The 21,298-nt window shown below is 39.5% G+C and overlaps 1 protein-coding gene across 8 annotated transcripts in view; it reads right to left on the bottom strand.

Annotated features, from left to right (window-relative positions):
• Positions 1-21,298, bottom strand: part of PATJ (PATJ crumbs cell polarity complex component) — a 353,196-nt gene that overhangs the window by 50,882 nt on the left and 281,016 nt on the right. For all 8 annotated transcript variants that reach the window (XM_068540002.1, XM_068540005.1, XM_068540003.1 and 5 more), the window contains exons 33-34: positions 17,234-17,348; positions 14,037-14,170 (exon numbers count right to left, since the gene is read on the bottom strand). In XM_068540002.1, the coding sequence (XP_068396103.1) occupies positions 14,037-14,170; positions 17,234-17,348 (249 nt within the window). The remainder of the gene's footprint in view (positions 1-14,036; positions 14,171-17,233; positions 17,349-21,298) is intronic.

The raw sequence follows: 21,298 nt of genomic DNA, 5'->3' as shown, positions 1-21,298 counted from the left end.
AACCACTGTCTTAATGTCCCCATTCCTAAAAGAATAAGTATTTATTTATTTTAAAATATATATAAAATATGCATATGGTATTAGACTCAAAACAGTATACACTGAGAAGTTTCTCACCAGCACCTGTCCTTCACTCAATTTCCCTAATCAGAAACATACAGTATTAAGTTTCTTGTGTATTTTTACAGAGTTAGTCTATATATCTATATTTGGAAAGTACTAAGGGCACCAAATACTTGAAGGTCATGCCTTCTTTTATCTGCTACCTACTTTGTTTCACAAAATTCTACTGGAGCCAGGTAAGCATCACCTCTTCTATGAAACCTTCTTTGACTCTCTTCCCTGGTAGAGTGGATCAACCTGTCTGTGGGTCACTACTATATCTTAGCATTATTGAACTCACAGTATCACGATAGCTTGTTCATGGATCTAGCTCCTATACCACCTCCTGCCCTCAGTGGAACCCTTCCAGACAGGAACTGTTCCCAACTCCTCCTTGTATCCTGGTGCTGAGCAGGATACGTGTTTGCTCATGTATCCTGCTCAATAAATGTTTGCTAAATGATCATCAAGAAATTCGCTGGAGATAGAAAAAGGCATCAAAATGACCCAGAAAGAGGAAGCTGGCAGGGTTAGTATGTCATAATCTTACCCTAACCCAAACAAGTTTCTGATGGTAAAAGTGATATACAACCAAAATACCCATCACACATGGATATTAAATCCATCTGAATTTCCAGAGGATTTACTTTAGCTTGGAGAGCAATTTTAAAAGGCCAAGTATGAGGGATTAATTATCATGGAGCCCCACAAAAATCACAAACACCTCCAGGGGGATTTAAACTCTGAATTGCTGGAAAAGAATTTCACAACACATGGTAATGTATCCTTAGACAGTGTCAGAGTCATCAGACACTTTAGCCCATCAATCACCATTTTCTTTACTGTTCAAGCTGCCAACAAGTAGATAAAGTAACTCATAAACACACCAATCATTCAGCAAAAGGAAATTTTATTGCTGTCACAATAGGCTTATAACACTTAAAGAAGCCATGTGTTAGAAAAATTAACTAAGGATCTCCTGTGGACCGAAGGATACCAATGAGCAGTGTGGGTGAACTATTTCCATAGAAAGAGATTTTATAGTTTTCATTTCTAGATATTCAGTGGATTGCTTTAACAAGCATTTTAGGGCAAAACTTTGATAAAGAATTGTATAATAGACATTATTATAAAGGACTATATATATATATGGCTTAATTTTACTGCTTGAAGGCACATTTTACTTAATTTGGATTGCTCTGGAATTAAATCCAATTTTTGTCATACTCATAAAAGCCCCCACACCCACTCATAAGGGACATTTTAACCACATAAAAGTTTCACATTAAATTTCACATTTAGGTGGAAAACATATTTACTGATGATGCAAAAAGAGTGTTACATCCTTTTGTCCTGCTTTACAGGAAAAAAAATCCCTCCTAACAAGAAAGACCTATGAGGACTAAGAGAAGAATTTAAAATGTTATATATAAAATGGGCATTTTTTGTCCCTGTGGAAGACACTGTGGTTCAGATCTGCAGCCTTACAGGATTAATGCTACTTTTAAACATCATTTAATGAAGTTCCCCTCTATGGCTGTCACTGCTCAGAAATCATAGACATGTCTTCTATACAGTAGACCACTTTCTCAGCAGGAAAGCCAAACCAATGAGAGGTGATAATACACTGGGGGTAGTAAAATGTGCAAACCAAAACTACATTCAACTCTACGCTGAAAAACACATGTAGATGTATTAAGTTACTGATTTGTGATGTCTACTGCCATTAGACAGTTTAAAAAGAAAGTGTGGGTTACAACTGCTAAAGTATATCTCACTTTTAGCAAAGTTTAAGGGCTCCAAACTGTATTTATATAAATAAATGGAGGAGTGTCTTAGAATATGTTTTTTGTTCTATCCCAAATCCTTTGTGACCACATCTTCAAAAACCTAGCTTCCGGGCTTCCCTGGTGGCGCCGTGGTTGAGAATCTGCCTGCCAATGCAGGGGACACGGGTTCGAGCCCTGGTCTGGGAAGATCCCACATGCTGAGGAGCAACTGGGCCCGTGAGACATAATTACTGAGCCTGCGCGTCTGGAGCCTGTGCTCCGCAACAAGAGAGGCCGCGATAGTGAGAGGCCCACGCGCCGCGATGAAGAGTGGCCCCAGCTTGCCGCAACTAGAGAAAGTCCTTGCACAGAAATGAAGACCCAACACAGCTATAAATAAATAAATAAATAAATAAATAAATAAATAAAAAATACTTAAAAAAAAAAAACCTAGCTTCCCTATTATATTTCAATTAGAATGTGACTTGCACTTTGATGCAAAAAGTGGTTTGAAAAAAAAAAAGGCAGTAGGGTTTGGAAGAAGGACCCAGAACTAGGAGTGAGAGGAGGTAAATTTTCCGACAGCTCTGCAGTAGCCAATTCTGCAAGTGGTTCTGCATGAACCCCTTTGTTCATGATACTTATCATCATCAGTAAAGCACAGAGCTGAACTATGTGACTTCTAAAGTCATTCTAGCTCCGAAACTTTAGACCTTGATGAACCCATACCGTGTGCAGAGCAAAGCAGAGAAAGCCTCTGTTTTACACATGCTTAGGCTCCGCCTAGGAATACGACCTCTTTCTATTTTTTTTTTTTAATTTATTTTACTTATTTATCTTTGGCTGCATTAGGTCTTCGTTCCTGCGTGGGTTTTCTCTAGTTGTGGTGAGCGGGGGCTACTCTTCATGGCAGTGTGTGGGGTTCTCATTTCAGTGGCTTCTCTCATTGTGGAGCACGAGCTCTAGGCACGCGGGCTTCAGTAGTTGTGGCACACGGGTTCAGTAGTTGTGGCTCGCAGGCTCTAGAGCGCAGGCTCAGGAGTTGTGGCGCATGGGCTTAGTTGCTCCGCAGCATGTGGGATCTTCCCCGACCAGGGCTCGAACCCATGTCCCCTGCATTGTCAGGCGGGTTCCTAACCATCGTGCCACCAGGGAAGCCCAAGACCTCCTTCTAAATGACAGACCAGAAGAATCGCAACTCTCATAGGCTAAGAGAGATCAGAAAGATATGGGGGCTGGGTCGGACTGTATTAGTTATCTTTTGCTGCAAAACGTAGTGGCTTAAAACGAAAGCTAACCATTTGTTTGTTCATAATTCTGTAGGGTGGCACTTTGGGCTGGGCTCAGTGGGGCAGTTCTTGCGCTCTACGTTGTGTCAGTTGGGCTCTCCTGTGAGGTTGCAGTTAGGTTGGCGGGGGCCTCAGCTGGGATGGCTGGGTCCCCCTCCCTCCAAGTGCTCTCTCCGTATGGTGTATGTCATCCTCCAGGAGACCACTCCCGGCCTGTTCTCAAGGTGGCAGTATTTCAACAGGATAAGAGCTAAGCTGTAAGGCCTCTTGAAGCCACACAATGCCACTTTCACTACTATTGGTCAAAGCAAGTCAATGGGTCAGCTCAGATTCGAGGAATCTGAAAAAGCCGCACAAAATTTATGGTCAATTTTAATCTACTACAGACTTTATCAAGTCAGCCAGAGGAATCTTCCAGCCCGTCAACAATGGAAGGCAGCAACACATGGTGGGAATGGTACTGGCTATGGCCACATAAAACTGTGTTCAGATTTTAGCTCTGCCACTTATCATAGGTTTGTGATATTTCTATTAAGTTAATTAACCTGTCTGAACCAGTGTTTCTGTCTCTGTAAAACAGAGCTCAGAAATCCTACCTGTTAGAGTTTGAGGATGAAATAAGATTATATATGTAATGTCAAACAAAGTGTCAGCCAAAGAGATGTTAAATAACTGCTAACGAGGGCTCCCAATACGTATATGTCTAAGGTTTAAGAGGCACATCTGGCACATAAAGGAAGGAATACATATATGTCAGAGTGATCAAAATTCACAACTCTAAGGATGAATGACACCAGTCTTGGTCCATTTTTTTAATTTCTAATTTTCCTGTTAAAATGCTGATCCTACAATATAACTGATTGCTTCTTTTCAAGAAAGATTATGCAACAAGGATATTTTAGGTTATTTTTTCTCAAGTCATGGACTGTTCAGGGCTAAGTCCAATGGACCATCCAAATGCCAACAAGATGTAAACCAGACTACAAGAGTCCTGTTCCCAAATATTTTGATTCTTCTGTTTCAATCAAGTTGAAACATATTGTTTGTGGATTCCGTATTTGCAAATTCCCCTGCTTCCCCAAATCAATGCTCTTGGTGCATTCATGGTAATTTGAGGACATGAGCAGAGTGGTGAAAAATTTGAGTTGCTTGATTCACTTGTTCCTAGCTGAGGTAGAACAAGGTAACATTATGCTTTCTTGTTTCAGCTCTCATACTGGAAACAAGCTTCCCTTAAAGGGTCTTCTTAGTGCCACATGTTTCACATTTTTGTGCTATCATGTGCCTTACCGAGAAATTACATGTGTTAGACAACCTTCATTCGATTATGAGTTATAGAGCTGTTGGCCATTCAATGTTAATGAATTAACAATATGTACTGAATAAAGTATCTTTAATCAGAAACACACATAAAACAAGGTTATATATTTCTCATCGGTTAAAAATGTTGTGACCAGAGGTTTGGAGGAGGAATCTAACCCCGTCTTTCCTCTAGAAGCAATGGTTTAGTATTCACTAATTCAGTGTTTGCTGCAACTTTATAGAACATAATTACCATGAATAAGAAGAACTGACTGTACTTCCTCCTGTTGCTTTTCCCTGGTGTTACTTCACTACAACAAAACTGGGAAACCTAATGTGAAAGCTGAAAAGGTAGAAATGCAGACATATGCTATCTGTAATAGAGATGGCAGGACTCATGTGGACAAAGGCAGCTCTCGGCTATCCTTGGTACACTGAGGCAGTGGGTTGATTAACCCAGGGTGGGAAGAATTAATGCATTTTTCTTATGCTGTGGCATGTGTTATTATGCTTATACTCAATGTGTTTTGTGGATCTATATTTTTTGAACCAATTACAAAGGTAAAATGCAAAGATGATCCAAGACAAGTTGCAAAGTAGCTAATCTTCCCTACTTTCAGACCAAGAACTTTTTTTCCCCTTCTTTGATGCAAAAAGTATTTGGCATACCTTCATCGATTCATAAGAAGCAAAAGGTTAAGAGGTTACTTTCAATATTTCATAAGAACATGCAGGACCCAAGGCAGAATATAGTCAATAACTATCTTATTTCCTTTGTTCTAAGATGATTTTTTTTCTCATTTAACAATTTTATAATTTGGAGTACATTTAATGTACTGCTTTCCCACCATGAATACAATAACATTATTACTTAAGAAGAAGTATAGTATTTATCAAATTGATGTAGTTTTGCTTGCCAACTTCATAGATTGAATATATAATTGTTTCTGTTCAGAAAACCTGAAGGGGCTATAGTTATAGAAGGGAAGTCAGCAAGAGTCAAAAGAACTTATCTATCATACTTGGAATCACAGTTTTTAAAATCTGGATTCTCTATTCTGCTCCCTTTTAAATAGAGTTCACAACACAGATTTTCTAAGAATCTCAGAACACAGTCAAGACTTCAATTAGTCCCCATAAAACTCTGCTACAAAAGAAACAAAGAGTCTATATATATCCTAATCTCAATTTATTCATCTATTCTAATATGCTTGGGGTAGGGTATGAAGACTTGCACCTACCAAACCCTTCAAAGAGAAGGAAAATGGATCACAGTGTTCAGTACCTATAATTTTGGAATACTGAAATATTCTCATGTAATAAACTATAGATAACATAAGTAAGCATTAAATCAGCAATAGACATAGAGGCTCTTTTGACATAAAAGTAAAAGTAAGGATTAGGGACTTCCCTGGTGGCGCAGTGGTTAGGAATCCGCCTGCCAATGCAGGGGACATGGGTTCGAGCCCTGGTCTGAGAAGATCCCACATGCCGCGGAGCAACTAAGCCCATGCGCCACAACTACTGAGCCTGCGCTCTAGAGCCCGTGAGCCACAACTACTGAAGCCCACACGCCTAGAGCCTGTGCTCCTCAACAAAGACAAGCCACCCCAATGAGAAGCCCGCGCACCCCAACGAAGAGTAGCCCCTGCTCGCTGCAACTAGGGAAAGCCCGTGCGCAGCAACGAAGACCCAACGCAGCCAAAGATAAATAAATTAATTTTTTTTAAAAAGTAAGGATTAAATGATCAGTTACACAGGAAGCAATAATACCAATCTGTGTGTGTGTGTGTGTGTGTGTGTGTGTGTGTCAAAGCAATGGACTAGGTAAGCTATCCTAAAACTCAAACTCAGGGATTGCAAATTCTTGCACATTATTTATAGGTAACTAAAATGTGGAATGAAAATCCCAGCAATAAAACAGCTAATATAAGAATTGCTCTGAGGGCTTCCCTGGTGGCGCAGTGGTTAAGAATCCTCCTGCCAATGCAGGGGACATGGGTTTGAGCCCTGGTCCAGGAAGATCCCACATGCCGCGGAGCAGCTAAGCCCGTGCGCCACAACTACTGATCCTGTGCTCTAGAGCCCATGGGTCACAACTACTGAGCCCACGTGCCACAATTACTGAAGCCCGTATGCCTAGAGCCCGTGTTCCACAACAAGAGAAGCCACCACAATGAGAAGCCCGCACACCGCAACGAAGAGTAGCCCCCGCTCGCCGCAACTAGAGAAAGCCCGTGTGCAGCCACGCGGCCAAAAAAAAAAAAAAATTGCTCCGAATATATAAAAATGTTTCACATTTTAAGACCTTGAAAAGCTTTCTCTTCAAGCTCAGAAAAGAAACTGTTTTATATTTACTTAAAATGGAGTTCCTTTGCCAAGTCTGATTTAGCAAAAAGTTGATACTTATCAATATGAATATAATTTTTCATACTGAAATATAGGTTTAAGGAAATGGGATAATATTTGCATTATAGTTTATAAGTCCCTATAGTTCCATCTGGTACTTATTTATCTAAATTTTACTCAGCTTGCATAATATTTTTGCTTACAGTCATATCCTTTAAGATCAGAAATGCCCAAATCTGGAAATTCAGAGGTACTATTTGTTAACATTCTTTCAGTGTGATTCATAGACTTTTTGCAAACTCTGCTTTGATTTAAAATAAAACTAAGGTAATAAGATGTTTTGTATAAAAATATATGACTTAAGCAATAACAATAAAAGGAACTTGGCTTTGGGGGTTTACGCGCCAAAGCAAACCACGCTCCTCATGAAACAGACTGTGCAAAGTTCATTTGAAGGAGAACAGCAAGATAAAACACTTAATCAAGTGTAAAATAGTTTTCTACTCTGCTTACTTTAAAAAATATCTAGTGCTTTAAGTTGCCACAGTCCTACAGTTAAATGGTCAGAAGCTGTAACAGCTAAACAATGGTATGCAGCATGATGAAGTGTTAAATCAGGTCACTTCAGAACCTGACACATGGTTATAGCTAAAGGACAGATATTCTTCACGTCAATTTCTAGATGGAAGAACTTCGCCACATAATGTCCAAATGGGAGAGTCCTTCTATCTTGATGCTTCTTGCTAATGGACCTGCCCTAGAGAACTTCTGTTTAATAAGAATGAATTAAACTGGTAATAAATCAGGTGGTGAAAAAATTACAGGTGTGCAACTTGGAGATAAATGACAAGATTCTGAATGTGACATTCCCAGGCCTTTTTAATACTACGAATATCTAAATTTTACAATCTATCCAGGGAATCCACTGACCTCATTTACAACAGGATGGTACCAAGAATATAAAGATAAAACAATTGCCCTAGTCTAACTGTATTCCTCTTGCAAAGAGATAAGCTTATCTCCGGACCCAGAAGAATACCAGTATAGCAACTAGGACTTATATTTATGAACTTTCCTTTCCAAAAGTGATAACAATTAATAGCTTCCCTAAAACAAAACAACAGAACAATAATTATGCCTTATTCTCTAGTTTAAAAAACTCAGGACTTTGAAGTTTTAAGAAATTTGTGAGACAGGAATGCAAAGGGGGTGGGAGGAGAATTAATTTTCTTATACTATCATTTTGAAAAAGAGATTTATAAATGTTAATGTTGTTCCTTGATTAAAAAACAAAGTCTAATAATAATAATATCCTCGCAGAGTGGCTGCCTGCCTTTGTCAAAATATTTCCTGAGATGGGGCACTCACTATCCCCAGGCAGTTCATGCCATCTTTGGTCAGCTGATGTTTAGGAAGTTCTTCCTTAAAATAATGTGAAACCTGTTTTTCGTTGGGCACCTTGGGAGCACCTGAATTGCTCTCATCCTTCATCCACAAGAAGATAAACTTACAAGCTTGCAGAAAGTCATTGCTGTCCCTCCTGGTCTTCCCTTTTCCAGTCTGTTCAATTCTTCCTGAGATAACGTGGTTCCAACAACGTTCTTGTCAACCACATAATTATGCCCAGAAATGAACAGAATACTCTAGCTATAGCTAAAACCGGTCAGAGAAGCACTCCAGACAGATCTAACAGCATGTGCAAAAGCTTTGCATCAGGTGGGAACAAGACTCATTAAAGGAACTGAAAAAGGCTGGCATGGCTGGAATTCAGAGTGAGTACAATGAGGCTGGTTAGAGTCATATTTTTAAGTGTGCAAGGCTCTATATGGGGTACGAAAGATACAGTATAAACAGGTCTCTTCTCAAGGAGCTTAGGGTCTGGTGGGTGAGATGGATAACTCCCTTTCCCAGGTGAAGGTTGACGACACAGAGTGGTAGTGCTAGAAAAGGGGCCCAAACAGTGCTGCTTTTGAGTCAGACTGTCTAATTAAACTCCAACTGGACCAACTGCTAGTATTGTGTCCTTGGAGAAGTTACCTCGCTTACCTGTGTCTCGGTTTCCTCACCTCTAAAATGGGGATAATGCTACTACTTCTCCTATAGGATTGTTGTTAAGGTTAAACGAGATGATGTTTATTAATTATGTATTAAGAACAGTACCTGAATCACTTTTTAAAAGTTTGATGCTGAAAAACAAATGGCTAATTATCTAGAAACAGAGTCATGTTTCTCAATGTGCAGGAAACATACTAAAGACACACAGATGAAGGGAGCAAAGGATCTACTTTAAGACGAATGTTTAACAATAATTAATAATAACTGAACTCAGTGTAGACAGGCACTGGGAAAAGTCCTTAATATTCTTTATCTTAATTAATCTCCATGCCAACCTTAAGAGTTAGATTTGGTCATCACCACTGTTTTACAAAGTAAGAAGCAGATTTAACGCAGAATGGTTAAGTCTCTTGTCCAAGGTCCCATCACAGTTAAAGATCTGGGATTCTGATACTGCAGAATCAGCATCATTACTCTGCTATGCTGCCTGTTAGGTTTAATAGAAACACTGTCTATAGTCTGGGACCTTTGCAATGGTACTCAGAGAAAGGAAAATGCAGAGTGAGGGTTCTGGAGCAACTTTCCTCATTCTTTCTTTACTTCATTTGCTCAATCCCAAGAACAGTTCAAGTCTGCCAATATGCTTAAATAAAATATTTAAGTTTTTCTTTCTCTTCTCTAGAATTCCCAAGGCTGATAATAAAATAACCCCAATAAATGACATTGGAGAGCTATACTTTACTTCTTCTGAGGACACTGCAAATAAAACTTCTAGTCAGTAAGCAAACATTTCTGAGAAGGGGGCATTGAGGGATTCCAGGACAGGTGTAAGAAATATGATGCAAGCATCATAAGAGGTAAGAGTCCATGGTCTTCCATTTGGCAGAATATGCCAAGTCTTCTGAGCCACTGGATTTCATGCAAATTACCACTCCAAGACCAAAAAGGGGGCAGGAGGGAGACAGGATGAAAAGATGGCTAGATAGATGGATGGAAGGAAATTTTAAAAATATTAATTAATATACGATCTCTTTTATGTAATGTGCCTTATCTGGTTTCCTGGCTGCGTGCCTCCCTCAAATTCAATTGTTGAAATCCTAGTGCCCCTCTTCAAAGGAGGCAGGGTCTTTGAGAGGTGATAAGGTCATGAGGGCAAAGCCCTCATGAATGGGATGAGTTCCCTTATAAAAGAGGCCCCGCAGAGCTCCCTTGCTCCTTTCACCATGGAAGGATACAAGAAACCTGCAACCCAGAAGAGGGCCTTCATCCGACCATGCTGGCACCCTGATCTTGGACTTCCAGCCTCCAGAACTGTGAGAAATAAATTTCTGTTGTTTGTAAGCCACTCACTCTGTGGTATTTTGTTACAGCAGCCTGAACAGACTAAGACACCTGCTTACAAGAAACACATAAAAACTAGCCTGTATTAATTAAATCTAGAAAGTTCATACTACAGATTTACTTATTTCCACTTTCGAGAGAAATTCCCTATTTTAACAGTGCCTGTTAGGATTTTTCATTGGTTGATCCCCTATATAGACCACAAACATTAAAGGCAGTAGAATCAACTTAAATGAGTGTGTGAGCTCTTTAAGGGCAGGGTTATTTCATTCAATTTTGTATCCTCAGCACTAAGCAAAGGGCAGCCTTTGAGCAAATGCATGCTTCCTACCAGAGGAGCCACACTCACCAAAAGCAGACCTGGGGACACATCATATGGTTAAAACAACAGAAGAAAAGGTTGTCATTGAGGATTGGGTCCAGGTGTGCTCCTCAACCTTCCCAAGGGGGTCACCCTCAGCATTACCTTGGTATTTTAAGAGGTCTATTTAGATGACTGGGCGCAAATACAATGAGATGCTAAGTGAGATCTCCCTCTGTGATCTCAGAAACCATCTGTCTTGGATCCAGAGAAACTATTTATAGCAGATAAAACTGATGTGGTGTCAAGACCAAGTCCCAGAGGCTTAATTCCTCTAAAGATGGCAAAAAAATATCTGTTGGACACACAACAAAGAGGGCACAGAAACCCTAAATGGGCGCGGGGAGGTGGGGTGGGGTTTGGGGCCAGTGCTTAAGAAGGGTCACCAGCCCTTAGAATGTGCTCTTTGCCAGCACCAGAGCTGAAATAAGGATGCATATCAGGATGCAAATAAGCAAATGCAAAGGTGCTTCTGTCAGTGGATCTCAACATTGTCCACGATTTCCTTTAATATGCTCTCGTCTTTGTTTGCTAACTTCCTGCTGGCTGGATGCACTCCCAGGACCTGATTGGATAAAGTAACCTAGAGTGTCAATTAGGCTATGTGTCCCATATCAGAATTTGGAGCCGGGCGGTTGGGGGGGGGGGGAGGAAAAAAGAAAGACCCTCATTGTGGTAAACAATGGTTTTATTTGTTAAAGCACCTTCCACCCACCTTCTGTTCAGCCTCACCAAAATATCATGCCTATATATTACTTGTGAGTCTAACTTACAGCTTTTGATGAGGTACCTGAGGTTAGGAAATAAAAGCTGTGTCTCATTTCTCATTTTTAAGTGGTGCTTATCCTTCCAAGGACAATGGGATTTGCAGTCTCAAAAGGCAGAACCATATATTATGAACCTCAAGATGCTCTTAAAGAATGTTTTTTGGCTGCTTCATGGTAGCAAGAGAAGCAGAGCACAGTATTTCTCAAACAACCTCTCATCCAGGATGCAGAAGGTGATGTCAAGCAGTGGAAGCCCTCAAGCTGGTGGCCAGCAGCACAAATGTACACAGTATTAAAGACCCAAGAGCAGACAGGCACATCTAACCAACCCACACAAAGCAATAATCAAAATCGATAACAACGAAAGGAAAAAAAAGAAAAAATCAGCCAACAGACTCATTCAGCTAGGCCACACATGCTGATTAAAGTCTTCCAATTCCCTCTGGGAAATCTAGTGCTGTCTTATTTTAACCAGTTATTAAGAGACTTATATTTACAACAAATAAATCAGAGGGTGACTTTTTCTTTATGAAAGAATTCACTGAAGAATTTCCTTAAAGTGTAATTTCTCTGGTTCATTTCAAATAGAACTTTATACAAATTCAATTTATTTACTATTCAAGAACATCTCTTTGGGAAAACGAGGCAACAGGCTATGGGAGGCAGACATCTCTAATGTTCAAGGTCAACCAGCAGTCTCTGAAAACTACCCCGATGGCCTTCGTAGAACAATGATATATATGTATATACATAAAATTTTCTACTGTTTACAAAGTCTCTGATCCTCACCACAACCAAGTGAGTTGGGATTATTGCGCTTACTTAGTATGTGTGGAAACTGAGGCTTGGAGAAGGCACATGTCATGTGCAGTTGCTTACCATGTACTAGGCACCAGGCTAAGGTCATCTCTTTGTTCCTCTTGGTAACTCTACAAGGTATTACAGTCCCCTTTAATAGATCAGGAAATAGACTGAGAGGTTAAGGAACCTGCCCCAGCTGGGAATGGTAGAGAGGAAGTATGGCTGAGAGCTAAAGGAGAGGGATGGTCAGCCATCAGCTCTCAGATCAGCTGAGGAGAGATCATGGAGGCTGGAGAAGCAAGGGAAGACGTGGGGCGGGGGCTGGAGGAGGTACAGAATCCTGATGGACGGGTAGGTGGCGCAGGAAGAGAGCAGTTTGAAGGGAGGTGAGAGAGTCTAAGGGGCTGGAATGCATGTGGGTCTGGGTAACACTGGTCTGGTCCTCTACTGGTGGCGTGTTACCTCCTGGTACAGTAGGAGCTTGCTGGATGGCTGAAGTGGTTCTATGAACTGTTCAAAGGCCAGATCACATATAATTAGAAGGCATTATTAAAAACACAATTTGAAAATATAACCTAGACTAAATCACTTGAAGGGAAGCTTCTAAGGAAGAGTTTGCCCCTTTCCTCAATGACAAGAGCTGAACAGAGAGGATTCCAAGCCAGACAACAAAAAAAGAAGAAAAGTTCTGGTGCCTTAAGGAGCCAAAGACCCATGAAAGGGCTGGGAGCTAAAACTGGCCGCTGAGCTGGCTAATTCCAGGTGTTCCCAATTCCACCCAAGCTGATGAAAACTTCACAGTGCACACGGGAAGCTACACACAGCAGTTCCTGCCTGCACAGGCCAAGCGAGAGTAATTCAGGAAATAAATTATCCTGAACCCTGGAGAAAAGTTTTAACAATACTTTAATTGAGCTGAAGGAAATAAAATCCTTTAATAAACAAACACCAGCCTCTGAGCACATTCAGGTTCAGGTGGCTCACTAGTAGGGTCAAACTAAACATAGGATTCTCTAGATCAGTCCGGATAGCAGGAGAGAGAAGGAGCATGACCAGGAAACATGTAGAAGGCATTAAGACCCTGGTTTCTGCAGCCTATGCTGTTCTTGAGTTGCCTAGTGCCTTAGGGGACTAATATTCATTACAGAAAAATAGAACAGGATTCCCTGCCCCCTCCAGCAGTACTAACACAGAAACATTATATTCCTGTCAAAAATGGAAAGAATGATTTTACTGATACTATACTTGTTTTAACTGTAAATCTGGCATATACAATTTACTTCTTACCAAATAAAATGAGCAAAAGAAATACCAAAATGTTCATTTAAAAGCATATTCATTAGTAAGAGTGGTTGTTTCTAGGGGGAGGCCCTGGTTGGTATCGGGGGTGGGGTTGAAGGGCAACGCTAGGGCAAAAGGATAGGAGGGAGATTTGCCATTCACTTTATAACCTCTGTGTCAGTTTAACTTTGAATAATGTGCATGTATTACTTATTCAAGTAATGCATGCACATTGATTAATCACATTTTTATAAATCAAAACCCAGGAAGTTTTACATTTTAATGGCACTGTTGATCAGTGACAATCAAAATACTGAATAATCAAAGATCCATCATCCAAGTAAAAATTAACATTCTAGACCAATTAAAAAAAAATTACAAGTAGACGTGAACATGGTCAAAATAAAGCCAAGCCTAAATTTTGGGAGTGGAGTAACTGATGTACACTTTTATGTAGCAGTCCACTAAATAATAATGATGATAATGATCATAATAACAATAGTTCATATACTTACGTACTATGAAAAAGCCAAGTCTTCCACAGAAGTGACCCAAGGCCATAATAAGGCTCAGCATCTAACTCTGTGCCAGTGGATATAGTTCACTTCTAGAAACTTACCAAGGGTGTGTCTTTTCCTCCCACAATGCTGAGACCAAGCCCTGAACGCCCCTTGGATATTTCTATAATCATTTCCTGGCCAGGAACAATGGGACACGTGGCAGGGTCCACTGACATAGGAGCATGGAAACCACCTGGAGAAGGATTGAACGCAAGAATGACTGGCAAGTAGGAGATGCAGCTCAGCTCGCACACTCCACTGCTCGGGGAGTGCAGCGTTTACATGTGTTTATCATTTCACTCTTTTCCTCCCAAGCACCATGAAGTGAAAAGCTGGGTCACTACTGCCCATTCACCCGGGGATGAAACATGACGTTCCTATGACACTTTTGAGATTAAAACAGTAGCTACCACCAACCCACACGATCAACCATTTTAGTTATACTTGAAATTTTTTAAATCTTAAAATATACCATGAAAACTGGTATGGAAAAATTTAAGTTGATTAAATGATTAAGTACATATAGGTACACGTTATAATGAGAATAAAGACTGGTATAAATTCTGAGCTACAGTTATAAAATACTAATTAAGAAATAGTGCTTAAGTACTTTCAATTAGAGCATATCATATGAATTAAAATGTATAAAGGATCTAATCAATAAAGTATGACACAACTGAAAATAACAATCACCTAAAAATGATCCCCAAATATATACATAGTAAAAAAAAACAAAAAGTGTTATAAACACAACACTGTAGAATTAATTGCTGGGTCCATAACTGAAAAGGCTTGTGAAAAGAGTTATTGCTGTTTTACTTTTAAAAATCATTGTTTGAGACTGGGTTTTTCTAAAAACTGGGGGAAAAAAAATATTAACACATATACATCTTCAGTCAAACCTAGCCCATTGAAAAATCCAAACATTCAAAATGTTAGTTTCAAGAGACTCTTATACAAATAATAGTTTCTAGAGAACGTCATCTTTTTTGATAACTAGTCTTGATCATCATGAGTACTGATTCTTACACCGTGATATAATTTGGTAAAGGTCTGATAATAAAGGGCCCCATCTGCTGGTCAGCTGCAGCTAATGCACAGGGGCCAAGCTGAGATCCACAGACCTCTGTACAAGTTGAGGCCAGTACACTATGGCCTGAGGACCAAGAATGAAGGTTGAAAAACAAAACTCCAAGGAAAAATAACATTTCAACACATGTGAAAATTATATGAAATTTAAATTTTAATGTCTATAAATAAAGTTTTACTGGAACACAGCCCTGCTAATTCATTTACATCTAGTCTACGGCTGCTAACAGCAGAGTTGAGTAGCTGCAACAGAGAGACCACGTGGCCCGCAAGCCTTATATTTACTCCTTGACTCCTTACAGAAGAAGTTTGCCGACACTTGGTAGAAAACAAAAGAACACAGGCCCTAGGTGAGCCTGTGAGGGCTCTGCTCTGATTCAGCGATAATCATTGTCTTCGGGACCGAAGGGCACAAGTTTCGGGGTGGTACAGAAGTGGATGTGAGTTCCCAAGAAGGAAATTAATAGTGGGTGCAGCTGAGGCTCATTCGCCATCAGAAAAATGCACATAATCATTATCCAGGAGGCTGTCTGAGGAATTAAAGGAACAACGTGCCTGAGGTGCTCAGCCCAGACACTGGCACTGGGTGGTTTTCACGTAGGTGCCGCTCCTGACCACATGGAATTTATTAATCGAATGGCCTCTCGTGTAACAATGACACAACCTCAGCAACAATTTTAAAAGGCCGTATCAGAAGGCTAGTAAATCGTAAACCTAATTTGACTCTAGATCTTTTGGCAACATACGTATTTCTTGCTACGTTGTTCACTGATTTCCAATAAAAACAATGTATGACAGTGTCATAGTTTCATGGATGCTTTAAATAGTTTATACTCCTTATGTAAATCACTAGCTTAGTCTCTTGAGTGAGGAGAGAAAACATAGTAAGAGATACTGGAGGAGGCATTTCTTTCCCTCCTCTGCTTCTGCCTCACCCTATAGCCAGTCCTGAGTCAGTCTTGGTATTTATTTCTCTCATAGAATCCAGGCCAAAGCCTGACTCCTACCAAGCCCCCAATCAATGTTTGGTAAGTGGATGGCTGAATGAATACAATTTCCACAGATTAAATTGTGGGATGATTAATTTCTGCTATAGAGGTAAAGATATGGGATATATATGATCAAAACTCAATTGGTCTACATTGGCGTCATCAAACTTTTTTGGTAACAGGCCACATGGTAAATATCTGGAGCTTTACAGGCCATACAGGCTCTGGTGCCACTACTCAACTCTACCCTTATGGTGTGAAAGCAGCCATAGACAACACCTAAACAAATGAATGTTCCAATAAAATTTTATTTATGGACACTGAAATCTGAATTTCATATAATTTTCATGAAACATTCTTTTGATTTTTTTCAACCTTTTAAAAATGTGAAAACCATTTTTAGCTTGCAGACCATATAAAAACAGATGGTGGGCCAACTGTGACCCAGGGGTCATAGTTTGCTGACCACATCCATCAAGTCTTTTAGCAAAAAATTTAGTGCTTTAGAATAATACCTGCCTCATAAATTTTTTATGAGTTAATATTCATGAAAAAAGTATGTAAGACACAAATACCATAAAGGTGTCAGGTCTGCTAAATTCATGCTGGGTTATGCTTTACCATTGGTGAGCATGTGTTTTAAATAGTCCTTTTAAAACTGACTTACACTGCATAAAAGCACAATGGAAATACTCATTATTCATTTTGAAGGTCTATTTTCAACCATTAGTCAGCATAATTCAATCCAGGAATTCAAAGAGAGAAAGTGATTATCAATTTCTTTAAGCACTGAAAATCAAGTCTTTAAATAGCTTACATAAGGCTACAATTTGGTTCAATGTGATTTTTCAGAGACACTACTCATGAACTAAACACAATATTTTGGAGAGATTAGAGAATAATCTGGAAGCCTCAGATTCAAGTAGCATTTACTGAGAGTCTTTTTTGTTCTACTACTTTTATATTCAATAAGTAATAGGCAATCCCACTAGTGGAGATGAGAAAAATGATTTTGGAAGTAAAGTGACCTGCCCAAGTCCCAAAGCTCAGGAAGCAGAACAGGGATGCCAGCCAGGCTTCCTGACTCTTGGTCCAGTGCTCTCTTCAGGACATCACAATCCCTTCCTTTTCTAAGGTTTCATGAGTGGATTCAATTCTGCTCAGAGAAAGACTCATACCATAGCCTGTGAAGTCTGCATCTGTTGAATGGTATGAAGTTGGTGCTAAAGGAATCTCTTGTGAACTGAAAGAGACTTTCGTTGAATATTTTTGCTGTTTCATTCGGCTGTCGGCCTACAAAAGAAAGGAAAATTAGATGAATGTCAGAGAGGAGAAAGGTAACAAGAGGAGAAGACTTTAAAATTGGTGTATTGTTACCAAAACAATGGTGCACTCCAATAATGCCTCTTGAAAATTCGGAGTTGGAGAGGTGGCATGGGGAAGTTAGGATGATTTCTGTCCCATTCCCCATGCTTCCCTATTTAACTTTATATCTAAAATGCTTTGGTGAAGGATGGATCGAGGAAGGGAAGAAGGATAGAAGCTATCTTTGTGGTTTGTGCATGAAGCTGGGGCCAGGAAGCATTTTTAAGTGATGAAATCAGTGTGAAGTCTGTATATCTGTGCTGTGCTTAGTGAAAAACAATCTGTGCTGCAGATGTTCTGAGCACATGACACTGCCCAACTTTTCTGGACATATTAACATAGTCAAAGATGCATGAGGTAGGTTAATTGAGCATTAGGGTTAGGAAGAGACAACAAACCCAGGTACATCATTACACTTCAATTCACCTAAAAGAATGCTTATTCACCTTTGATTCCCAGTGCCTGGAACATAGTAGGGCCTCAATAAATGTTTGATGAATGAATGAATGAATACAGAGAGAAAAATTGAAGACATGGAAACTCAGAGTAGGAAATAAATCTGTAATTCAATGAAGGTACAGAGACCTTTGCTGTGCGAGCTTTGGAAAATTAACTTGTAATTCTGAATTTTTGTTGATAATATCTCTAATGAATATTAGTATTAGAAAACTAAGAAAAACCAAAAGGACTCCATGCTTGCTTAACAGGCAGTTAAGAAATATAGGTAGTGACCTGGCCTGCCTTCTGGATCTGTAGTTAGCCAGGAAACCCATCTCCAGCTGGAAGATTCTGGTGGAGGCAATGAAGCACCAGGCTGTCCCTGGAGTCCAGAAGTAGGATCAAGGTAACTGCTCCAGAACAATAACACCCCAAGATTCCATCAGTGGAAGTCTACGCCTCAATACAAGGCATTGTGCAGTATGTAAACAAGAAAAGCAATACCACTCGTTGTATATCTGTATTGTGCTTTCCAGTTTTCAAAAACACTTCTATACCCATGAATTCATTTAATCATGAGAGTAACCTTGAGAATTAGACAATATTACTCTGTTTTACAGATAAAGAAACCAAGACACAAATGTCAAGTGACATCTGAAATCATACAGCTAATTAGAGGAAGAAGTAGGACTAAAAGTCGGCATTTGAAGAATGTTGCAAGTTTAAAGTGTTTATCAAACAGTTGCTAGGTTATGATTCTACTGATGTTCATTTTTTTTTTCTCTGCAGTTTTTCTATCACCATCATTTAATAATGACTGTACACTTATTTAAAAAGACTTTTTTGAATATATATTCTCAGTGATTTTAAAAAGAAGAAAGTGAAAAAATGACAAACTAGGGGTTACTACGAGAAAACTGAACAATGGAACCACCTAAATATCCAGTTACTCTAAAGACCACACTTCCCAGCCTCCTTGAAGCCAGACATGACCACAGACTAGTCTATGATCAGTGGAATGTAAACAAACATGAACTGTACAATTTTCAGGTCATTTTCTTAAGGAGAACAATCCTGCCTTCCCCTTCTTTAGATGAAATGTGGATGCAATGCTAATAACTGGAGCAGCAGTCTTAGACCAAAAAAACGGATGCTATAGTTTGAGGATGGCAGAGTAATCAAATAATGGTACAGTAATCAGATAAGAGGCGCTTGGGTCCGTGACACCATGGAGACACCATGTCATCCCCAAACTGATCACAGCCACACCGTTATGTAAAAGAGAAACTTCTTGCAGCAACTGAACATAATCTTAACTCACACAGTACTTATGTCACCTTTCCTTTGTATAATCTCGAGAAAGAAAATTGATAATAAAACTAAATGCCAGCTACAGAGTTCTTTTATGAAAAATGGTGTGAATTTTAAAACAGAAAAGCACAAGAGACAGTCATCACTACATCATGACTTTTATTAACAGCAGGGAATGTTTGTTGCTCATCTTTATTTCCCAGTTCGTGCAGCATCCATTTCATTGTGCGTACTAGGTAGGTTTCTAACAGATATGGGTTGAAAAAATAAGGAAGCAGTCCATAGAAACCAAGTGAAACAAACATATGTTTAGAGGCAGACCGCTTGTTGGTAGATGTGGTGATGGGTGAACACAGCTACCACGACTCATCCACTGACATAAAACCAAACTACCAAGTATGAAAGATTAGAAAACTTGGATTTGTAGACTGTAACCTTTAAAAATTATATAAAAAAAATTTTTTTAAATTGGGTCATTTGTAGAGACGTGGATGGATCTAGAGACTGTCATACAGAGTGAAGTAAGTCAGAAAGAGAAAAACAAATATCATATATTAACGCATATATGTGGTACCTAGAAAAATGGTACAGATGAACCGGTTTGCAGGGCAGGAATTGAGACACAGATGTAGAGAACAAACGTAGGGACACCAAGGGGGGAAAGTGGCAGGGGGGTGGGGGTGGTGGTGGGATGAATTGGGCGATTGGGATTGACATGTATACACTGATGTGTACAAAATGGATAACTAATAAGAACCTGCTGTATAAAAATAAATAAATAAATAAATAATAAAATAGATAACTAATAAGAACCTGCTGTATAAAAATAAATAAATAAATAAATAATAAAATAGATAACTAATAAGAACCTGCTGTATAAAAAAGTAAATAAAATAAAATTCAAAAAGTCAAAAAAATTTTTTTAAAAAAAGAAGACAGGGGCTTCCCTGGTGGCGCAGTGGTTGAGGGTCTGCCTGCCGGTGCAGGGGACACGGGTTCGAGCCCTGGTCTGGGAGGATCCCACATGCCACGGAGGAACTGGGCCCGTGGGCCACAACTGCTGAGCCTGTGTGTCTGGAGCCTGTGCTCCGCAACGGGAGAGGCCACGATGGTGAGAGGCCCACGCACCGCGATGAAGAGTGGCCCCTGCTTGCTGCAGCTAGAGAAAGCCCTGGCACAGAAACGAAGACCCAACACAGCCAAAAAAAAAAGAGAAATCAATCAATAAATTAAAAAAAATTAAAAAGGGGTATATTTATTAAAAAAAAAAAAAGACAGATTGGATTTGCTGTTGAATGTTACTGTATTCGAACATCAGAGTTGGAGTGGACTTTATAAGTCATCCAGCCTAACTAAACCAGGGGTTCTCAACCCTGTCTTCATAACAGAAACTGCTAAGGAGCCTTTAAAATTTATGAATGCTGGAACCCCCATTCTAGACCAAAGAAATTGGCACTAGGGGTGTGGAGCTCAGTCAAGTGTTTTTTTTTGGGGGGGTGTTTGTTTTTTAAGTTGAAACTTATTTTTTAGTTAAATCATGGATTCTTAACACAAGGTAAATGGGTTTCTAAGAGATTTATAGAGGGAATTCTAGGAACTATAAAACCTCTGCGGTTGTATCAAAGTTATACTTGCCAGTGTTTTTCTGGGGAAAGAGTCTACACTTCATCAGATCTTCATGATAAGAAAAAAAAATCACTACTCAAAAGAAGACAGACTGAGTTTTCTATCACTAATTAGCTGTGTGATCACAGGCAAGCCACTCAACCTCCTAAATGTCCTCATCTGTAAATTGGTGGTGATACCTCTATATCTTGCAAGGTTGTTGTAGAGACTGAAGATAAAAGTACATAAATAAACCTATCACTATTCCAGGAATAACTTAGAAGTTCAATTAATAATAGCTACTAATGTTTTTATGTCCTCTGATAACATATTAATAAATGATCAGCCAGCTTCTGACTGAAAACCTTCAGGGATGAAAAATTCCATTTCCACAAGGAATCTCATTCCTTTTGTCACAGCTCAAATGGTTGGGAAGTTGTTTATGCTGAGCTGACACAGTTTCACTGCAGATGTTGCCCAATGATCTCTGGGTCATTTCTCTTCTGCAGCTATAGAAAAGGGTA

This window comes from Eschrichtius robustus, chromosome 3 (genome assembly GCF_028021215.1).
Source record: "Eschrichtius robustus isolate mEscRob2 chromosome 3, mEscRob2.pri, whole genome shotgun sequence".
In the NCBI taxonomy this organism is placed as follows: Eukaryota; Metazoa; Chordata; class Mammalia; order Artiodactyla; family Eschrichtiidae; genus Eschrichtius; species Eschrichtius robustus.
The sequence above is the reverse complement of the archived record's forward strand: the minus strand, read 5'-3'. Positions and strand labels throughout refer to the sequence as shown.